Source organism: Octopus sinensis, linkage group LG4 (assembly GCF_006345805.1).
Source record: "Octopus sinensis linkage group LG4, ASM634580v1, whole genome shotgun sequence".
Lineage (NCBI taxonomy): Eukaryota > Metazoa > Mollusca > Cephalopoda > Octopoda > Octopodidae > Octopus > Octopus sinensis.
The window spans coordinates 23,626,440-23,636,483 of record NC_043000.1 but is presented as its reverse complement, the minus strand read 5'-3'; the positions used below and the strand labels follow the sequence as shown (position 1 = coordinate 23,636,483).

Below are 10,044 nucleotides of genomic sequence, written 5' to 3'. Positions count from 1 at the left end.
GACTTCAAGGGTTAAGTGAAAAGTTGATTGAAAACTATCTAGCATTTCAGAGAACATTCTGCTGCTTTCAGTGAATGCATTCCAACTAATTACACAACAGACTGGAGTAAAAAGAAAAAAAGATGAGAAAAGAAAAGAAAAAAAAAAGAAAAAAAGGTAAGAAGCTTCAAAGAAACAAGGCAAAAATCTTTAAATAGTACAACATATTAGATGTATTCTCAGTAAAAGAAGGGGAGGTGGGGGTGGGGATTAGCAATTTTCAATAAGCTTGTACTTACGTTGATAGAATGAATCTGGGAAGTCTTGGATCTTTGTAAAATGAGTAGCAATCATTAAGGAAAATATATGCTACCAATGGATTATAATAAACGTTATCAACACATCAGATTATGAAGATAACGTTATAAAGAAAAAGATATCTGTTTCTCACTATTACAACTGTGTATGTGATACATTATTACATTAAGGCTATCACACAAGGAAAAAGAATTGTTACCAGTTCTAATAGAGCAGATATATATGCTGATTCTATTGAAATTGGATAAAGTTGCCCCAGGGATGAATTTAATGTAATGCTTTGCATATATTTCTTTGAAATATATTAACTATTTTGAGAAACGTTAGCACGCCAGGCGAAATGCGTAGCCGCATTTCGTCTGTCGTTACGTTCCAAGTTCAAATTCCACCGAGGTCGACTTTACCTTTCATCCTTTCGGGATCAATAAATTAAGTACTGGGATCGATGTAATCGACTTAATCTGTTTGTCTGTCCTTGTTTGTCCCCTCTGTGTTTAGCCCCTTGTGGGTAGTAAAGAAATATATTTTGATACCAGCCCACCCAAAACTACTTCTGGTTCTATGATTAAAAAAAATCTGAATTAAAACCTTTCATCAAAGTTTCATGTTAACTGTTCCAAACACCAGCTTAATAATGACAAAGAAATTTTTGATAAACTCTTCAGTCTTTTCAAATTTCATTTAAATAAAAGCAGCGTATTTCAGAAGATAATAAAAGGGTAAAGGCATAGGAGTGGCTGTGTGGTAAGTAGCTTGCTTATGGACCACATGGTTCCAGGTTCAATCCCACTGCATGGCACCTTGGGCAAGTGCCTTCTACTGTAGCCTCAGGCTGACCATAGCCTTGTGAGTGGATTTGGTAGATGGAAACTGAAAGAAGCCCGTCGTGTATATATATATATATATTATATATATATATATATATGTATGTGTGTGTGTATATGTTTGTCTCTTCAACCGATGCTGGTGTGTTTACGTCCCCATAACTTAACAGTTCGGCAAAAGAGACCGATAGAATAAGTACTAGGCTTACAAAGAATAAGTCCTAGTGTCGATTTGCTCGATAAAGGCAGTGCTCCAGCATGGCCACGGTCAAATGACTGAAACGAGTAAAAGAGTAAAGAGTAATATAAATAAAAAGAAATGACCATCAAAATTTTATCTTAATTTATGTTCCTAACCACCAACTCAATAACAAAGTAATTTTACCAAATTCTTCATTATTTTCAAATTTAATTAAAACGAAAGTAAAGTATTTCAATGGAAATATGGTAACAAAAGAGTTAAGGTAGGCCAAGAAGTAGTACATGTGTAATTGAATACACCTAGACAAACCAGTTATAATGCTTATACAGATTTACCTTAATGTATTACTGAAATTATTGAAAACACAACGCACCTTTTAGTGTGTAGCAAGAATATTTGACAGTCCCAAACATGAACTCATTGCCAAGGAATTGAACCTGAATCACTGTGTCTGAACATAAAGACAGAAACAGGATACTGTTAGAGATTGATGACATCAGCAAAGAAGTGACCAATCAAATCTCTGGTAAAAACACTATATCCAAATGTGAAGACAAGTAAGCAACATGATTACCATTCCCTCAATGATTGATGAAGTCAGCTAAGAACTGCTCATCATCAATAATTTAATCTTTTGGCACCTTTTCATCACTGACTTCATATTCACTTTTTGTTTGTCACCAGAACAAAATATTTTTATCGTTATAATTGGTGACACTGTCAAGAATGTTACATGGCTTTTAGTGCAAGTAGAAACAAGCACTTCAGCTTAACTTTTCAACTTCCAAGATTAAAACTCGCAAGTCACAGCAACCTGAACAATGCTATTGTAAAATGGACACCATTGCAGGGTCAAATAAAGAGAGGAAAACTGAAAAATTACATGGTGTAGAATGTTCATAACCGACATGAAAGAGATCAATATCATATGACTGGTTAGCAGAAAAAACTGCAACCAATAGAAACCAGTGGTGTCAGCTTACTGCTCAATGTGCTCAAGAGCACAAGAGGAGCAGATGCTGATACTAATATCAATAGTGTACTATTTACTTCTCTGCTATATATGCTGACATATAGCTGTGAAAGTGGAGGCGCAATGGCCCAGTGGTTAGGGCAGCAGACTTGCGGTCGTGCGATTGCAGTTTCAATTCCCAGACTGTGCATTGTGAGTGTTTATTGAATGAAAACACCCAAAGCTCCACAAGGCTCTGGCAAGGGGTGGTGGTGAACCCTGCTGTACTCTTTCACAACTTTCTCTCACTCTTTCTTCCGCTTTCTGTTGAATCTCCCCAAGAACTACGTTAAGGGTACACATGTCTGGACTGCTCTGTCACTTGCACGTTAATAAATGAGCTACGACGTCACAGGTGCCTTTCCTTTGGATAACATTGGTGGCATGAAGAGGGGAGGTTGGTATGCATGGGCGACTGTTAGTCTTCCATAAACAACCTTGCCCAGACTTGTATCTCAGAGGGTAACTTTCTAGGTGCAATCTCATGATCATTCATGACCGAAGGGGGTCACAACAACAATAGCTGTGATATTATGAGATGCGCTAAAAGTTTTATAGATAGGCAGTTATCTCCCTTGCTGGACAACATTAACAGCACATGACAGGAACTGCGATCTCTCAGATGCATGGGGAGGAGTCTCTGCTGCGAGGTTCCTTGTTCTACAGCAGAACTCAGACACTGATACATGATGTTCATTGTGGTATGTCTTCTTCTATGGACAATATTACCCAGATAACAGTCTAATTGGTCACTATTCATTGACGTGAATCTGCTTCTACCTGCCAAGAAGGCATTCGGATAGCCAACACTAAACTGCAGGCCATCAAAGGGTGCTGAGTACAGTTCCCATGCAACAAACATTGTGGTAACTACCAAATAAGTAATCTAACCACATGAAACAGGAATCATGCACAAGTTTCCACTCAAAACACCATCTCTAAACGGCAAAATGTCTGTCTGTGTGTGTCCTTTATACAAATCCACAATTTTTCAGTTAGAGGGCTTGCACTTTCTATGGTCATTCAAAACCGTCCAAGGGTGGTCGTGCACATCTTTACATTTCCCCAGTCACTCCGCAAAGCCATTAAAAAATCAATAGAAGTGACTTTTTTGTGAATTTTCTATCCAAAACCCAATCAAAATGCCCAAAATTTGATACGCCAATTGAATGCCAGCTAGCTGTATGTGATTGGTCGGACAGTACTCGTGTGTATGTGCGCATGCACGCAGTTGTATATGCACTATGACCCGGCGTTGCCAGGTCATAATGCTAGTCATATATATCAGACTAGAAGAAATCACTAAAAATAGCCATGGTTAAAATTATTACCTAATTAAACACATTGAATAATAACTTTATTTTAGAAACAAAGGATATGGCTTCACTTTGCAGTTGGGAATTCTGGTGTTGATGAATTCTGCAGCTACTTCTGCTTTGGATTTACCAACATCTTTAGGCCTGAAAGAGAAAACATACAAAGTAAGATTTCCAAATATTAGTATCATTGTTTTAATCATGGTCTTAAATTAGCATTAACCCTTTCGTTACCAACCTGGCCAAAACCAGCTCTGGCTCTGTAGTACGAATGTCTTGTATTCCTAAATTTTGAATTAAAATCTTCCACCAAACCTTAGTCGCAATTTATGTTCCTAATATTTGCTGAATGATAACTAAGTTATTTTACTAAATTCTTTGTTATATTTAGAATAATTGAAAGAAACACAGAGCATCTCAAAATAAATACAGTAACGAAAGGGTTAAAAAGTAGTAAATTTTATTTTATCAAATGAAACCAGAATGGAAAAGCAAAAATGGTGAAGGTATCTTCTTTTATCTTTCCCTTGTTTCAGTCATTGGACTGTGGTCATGCTGGGACATCACTTTGAAGGGTTTAAGTGAAACAAACTGATCCCAGTACTAACATTTAAATCTAGCACCTACCCTAACAGTCTTTTGCCGAACCAACAGGAATGTAAACAAACCAATCTAGTTGTCAAGCAAGGTGGCATGGGACACAAACACAAAGATGCGCACACACACACTAACACAAAATGGCCTTCCACAGATTCTACATATCAAATTCCCTAACAAAGTTTTGATCAGCCTGGGGCTACAGGTGAAGACACTTCCCTAAGGTGCTATGCACTGGGACTGAACCCCCAACACCACAGTTGCAAAGCAAACATCTTAACCACATAGCCAATAGGATGGGCACCAACCGGGAAAACCATGTTAAAACAGACAGTGAAGCTTGGTGCAGTCTTCTGGTTTGCCAGCACCTGACAAACCGTCTCACCTATGCTAGCAAGGAAGAAGGGTGTTAGATGATGATGATGATGATGATGATTGTTAATTTAACAAAACTGAAACCAAAATCAATATTGCAGATTACTGCAAAAGAAAAAAAAACAAACAAACACACAACATGCATCACACACCTAAAGCCTCAGACATCTCTGCATGCATGCACAAACACACACATGCAAACTGTCAATAATGAAACAAAATATGTCTCTTCATACGTATATACACTTACAGCAGATGAAGACTCTGATGGTAGAGTAGGAAGAGTTGTAGACAATCATCTGAGAAGACAGCAATTCACATATACTGTAGCTTAAATTGTATTAGGTCTTAAATAGCTCAGTCCACCTGACTAAAAATAGGTTCCATAGGATAGGAACAACTCATTGCTGTAACCAACAGCAACATTATAAGACTGACAAATGGCTTGATAGTTTGGAGTGATGAGTTTATCTGCTGGGGATATAATAACTTGGAGATGGATAGGCTGTCTCTTTATAAACATAAAGAGGTGTGTATGTGTATATATATGCTGATATATGTCTGGCTGTTGACAGTATACATGTGTGTGTGTGTGTGTGTGTGTGTGTGCATACACGCATGCATACATAGATATGTGTGGTTTTAAGAGTGTTTTCTGTTGCAGTATACTCCAATATTAATCTTGGTTCCCATTTCATCACATTAACAACTGCTTGACAGAAACCATGAGACTGGTAACGCTGATCTATCTGACCCACAGTAATTCATATATCATGTAGTGCTGCCAGATTGATTCACCTAGGATGCATTACATAAAAGCGGAAGTTTTAACGGTGACTCAACAACCCGATGGGTTAAAAGACTCACCACATACGCACACATATATCAACTTATAAACATCCTTTTTTTAGCTATCAAAAAGGCAGTCAAACTTTATTCCAACAGCCAGCTCACCTTACATGTTATAGAATACAAGAAGCACAACCACTACAACTGATCCATCAACCAATAGAAAACACTTTACCCCAAACCTCATATATTCAGAGCTAATTTTTCAGTAAGCATCTCATAATAAATAACTGTCTCAATTTACCTTCCCTCTTTTTCTGATTCATTGCTAGGCAATCTTTGAATCTTAAAGGCAGAGCTTAGAAATTCCTTTACGATTTTAAATAAATTTATCACCATTATCATCATCATCATTGTTTTAATGTCCACTTTTCCATATTTGCATGGGTCATATGAAACTTACCGAGGCAGGTTTTCTACAACCAGATGCTATTCTTGTCAGCAATCCTCACTCATTTTCAAGTAATAGTAATATCCACCGTCACTCCCCATGTCCTTCAAACTACAACCAGTATAATGGCTGTACAAGATTTTGTAGAAGATTACAGACAAATGACATCGTTTGTATGAACAGTGGCTGTTTTCAATGAGTGCAAATGTCAAAACAAGTACATGATCTCTCACACCCACACACACATCATCTTCATAATCTTTTATGTGGGACCATCATTAGTGTTTTTTTCATGGCACCAGCACCAGTGCTTTTTACGTGAGCAACCACTACACTCTCGGAGTGGTTGGCATTAGGAAGGGCATCCAGCTGTAGAAACTACCATATCAAGATTGGAGCCTGGTGCAGCCGTCTGGTTCGCCAGCCCTCAGTCAAAATCGTTCAACCCATGCTAGCATGGAAAGCGGATGTTAAACGATGATGATGATGATGATGAAGCAACAGTGCTCTTTACAAGACACCTTGGTTGATAGGCTTCTTTACGGTTTCTGGCTATCAATTCATTCACAAAGCATTGGTCAGCCTGTGACCACAACAGAAAACACCACCTGACAGCACCACAAAGCAGGAACAAGGCCTGCATCACTTAATTCTAAATCAAATACCTTTATGCTAATTTTTACACGGGTCACTCTATCAAACAAAATGCTCCCCATCTCCATCTCTTTCTCATACAATGTAGCAATGGATACAAGAGAAAAGTGTGTCCACTGGTCACCTATTCTCTCATGTTCTGGGTCAATAGGTCAAAAATGTCTTATTTTTCTACTGGCACCTGTGCCGGTGGAACGTGTAAAAAGATTCAAGCGAGGTTGTTGCCAGTACTGCCTGACTGACTCTCGTGCTGGTGGCACGTAAAAAGTACCCACTACACCCTCGGAGTGGTTGGTGTTAGGAAGGGCATCCGCTGTAGAAACTCTGCCAGATCAAGATTGGAGCCTGGTGCAGCCATCTGGTTCGCCAGCCCTAAGTCAAAATCATCTAACCCATGCTAGCATGGAGAGCAGACGTTAAACGATGATGATGATTAGACTGTGGCCATGCTGAAGTACCACCTCGAAGAACTTTAATCAAACAAATTGACCCTGGTACTTATTTTTTAAGCCTGGTACTTATTCTATTGGTCACTTTTGACAAACTGCTACGTTACGGGGATGTAAACACACCAACATTGGGTGTCAAGTAGTGGGGAGGGGACATACACAAGCCGGGCATCGTGTTCTTGAGCTAAGCACTTCATTTCATGTTGCTCTGCAATCACTTCGACATCTGACACCTGTGCAGGTAATGTCGATCAGATGGAGAGAACGAGCTTATTTGTACATAAACATTTGATCACTATAAACAAATCATCTGTGTGGTTGTCCGGTAAGAAATAGTCAACCTCTCATATATCCATCAATATATACATATATATATATTGCCAGGGCCACTGACTAGTTCCTGTGCCAGTGGCATGTAAAAAGCACCATTCGAGCGTGATCGTTGCCAGCGTTGCCTTATGGGCACATGCTGATGCACATGAAAAACAACTTTCGAGCATGATCATTGCCAGTGCCACCGGACTGGCTCCCATGCAGGTGCACATAAAACACACCTTTTGAGCTTGGCCGTTGCCAGTACTGCCTGACTGGCCCTCTTGCCGGTGGCATGTAAAAGCACCCTCTACGTTCTTGGAGCGGTTGGTGTTAGGAAGGGCATCCAGCTGTAGAAACTTTGCCAGATCAAATAGGAGCCTGGTGCAGCCTTCTGGCTCGCCAGTCCTCAGTCAAACCGTCCAACCCATGCCAGCATGGAAAGCAGATGTTAAATAACGATAATGATGATATACAACGGGCTTCTTTCAGTTTTTGTCTACCAAATCCACTCACAAGGCTTTGGTCAGCCTGAGGTTATAGTAGAAGACACTTGCCAAAGATGAAATATGGTGAGACTGAACCCAGAACCATGTGGTTGGGAAACAAACTTCTTACCACTCAGCCACACCTGCACCTGTATATGTCAAAAAATTTCACAATTCACACGGTGTGTAGTATATATAGCACATTATATGAAAACCACTTTCAGGTTTTGGGGCAGATCTCTTAGTGCTAGATACATCTGATTGTAAATGCATCATTGATTAACTATTTATAACGCAAGTGAGAACTATTATGTGGTAATTAAACATTAAACAGTATTTCATTAGATTTAATTATCTTCTAGATACTAATTAATTACCTATAAAATAAATTTAACATCTCGTTAGTTCATCAATAACTTTTACACAATGGGAACAAAATATTTTATTTGGGTAATTAAACTGGTTGGAAATTCTCAAGGTGGAATGCTTTGAATAAGGAAGATGGAATAATAAGTCTGTCTTTAACACTAAATAACCTTAAACCTGTGGGAAGATTTCATGATGAAAAGAAACAGCATTATATTTATTTAATTTACAAGTATTTTATGGGCATAAATCTGGTCTTATTTAAGCAGTGTAAGTTATAACTTTAGAAGAGAAAACAAGAAAAACAAGTTTATTTTGGGAGGGGTGGAGAATCCTTTCTATTATACGCAGATGGCCTGAAATATTGGAAGAAAGGCTGGTTGATTATATTGACACCAATACGCAATTGGTATTTATTTTATTGACCCTCAAAAGGGTGAAAGGTAAAGCTGACTTTATCAGAATTTGAACTATGAATGTAAAGATGGATAAAATGTCACTAAGCATAGGCGTAGGAGTGGCTGTGTGGTAAGTAGCTTGCTTACGAACCACATAGTTCCGGATTCAGTCCCACTGTGTGGCACCTTGGGCAAGTGTCTTCTAATATAGCCTCGGGCTGACCAAAGCCTTGTGAGTGGATTTGGTAAGCAGAAACTGAAAGAAGCCCGTCATATATGTGTGTGTGTGTGTGTGTATGTTTGTGTGTCTGTGTTTGTCCCCGCCAACATCGCTTGACAACCGATGCTGGTGAGTTTATATCTCCGTAACTTAGCAGTTCAGCAATAGAGCTGATAGAATAAGTATAAGGCTTACAAAGAATAAGTCCTGGGGTCGATTTGCTCGACTAAAGGTGGTGCTCCAGCATGGCCACAGTTAAATGACTGAAACAAGTAAAAGAGTAAGCATTTTATCTGGCAGCTCACTGCCTTAAAATATTGGTTTCAAATTCTGGCACAAGACCAGCAATTTCAGGGAAGGCAGTAAGTTGATTCCATTGATCTTAGTGCTCAACTAGTACTTACCTTATTGACCCTGAAAGGATGAAAGGCAAAGTCAGTCACAGTCGAATTTGAACCCTGAACGAAATGCTGCTGAGTATTCTGTAAAGCATGGTAATGATTCTACCAGCTCACCACCTTACTAATAAAATATTCCCTCCCAAGAATTCTAATCACTTTATAGGTAAAATTGAATAATAAAAAAAAAGTTAGCAGCAATTAACAGTGTAAGTATTTCAATGCATGTCAATGAGACCCTTGGAAAACCAGTTGATTTCCAATATGAAGTTTCAAATGTCAGGTTATTTTGGAAATGAATGAATCTTGAAGCAACATCAAAGCAAACTATCTCATTGATTCACATATAATCTGCACAAATATTTTTCTACAGCTAAAACCAATATCGTAGCTGTGGCCAGTGCCCCCTGTGCCAGTGGCACATAAAAAGCACTATCCGAACACGGTCGATGCCAGGCCTGTCTGATTGGCTCCTGTGCCACTGGTATGTAAAAAGCACCATCTGAATGTAGCCGATGCCGGTACCCCCGACTGGCTCATGTGCCAGTGGCATGTAAACAGCACCAGCCGAACATGGCCGATGTCAGGTCTGCCTGGGTGGTTGGTGTTAGGAAGGGCATCCAGCTGTAGAAACATTGCCAGATCAGATTGGAGCCTGCTGCAGCTGCTGGCTCTTCAGACCTCAGTCAAACCATCCAACCCATGCCAGCATGGAAAATGGACAATGATGATGATGTTGACATTACAACAGGTTCATGTTTGTATACTACACCAGTTATATTGAAGGACCACTTTCAAATTCATGTTTCCATTTCATTTATATGTGAATGTTTTTGATATATTTTATGTAGAGATTACAATAAAATCTCGCCAAGCACTTCTCTGTCTATACATCT

General features: G+C 39.0%; 1 protein-coding gene across 2 annotated transcripts in view; it reads right to left on the bottom strand.

Annotated features, from left to right (window-relative positions):
* The window catches only part of LOC115210620 (NEDD8-activating enzyme E1 catalytic subunit), an 89,782-nt gene that overhangs the window by 27,502 nt on the left and 52,236 nt on the right, over nt 1–10,044 (bottom strand). For both annotated transcript variants that reach the window (XM_029779222.2, XM_029779221.2), the window contains 2 exons: nt 3,715–3,795; nt 279–322 (listed from right to left, as the gene is read on the bottom strand). In XM_029779222.2, coding sequence (XP_029635082.1) covers nt 279–322; nt 3,715–3,795 — 125 coding nt within the window. The remainder of the gene's footprint in view (nt 1–278; nt 323–3,714; nt 3,796–10,044) is intronic.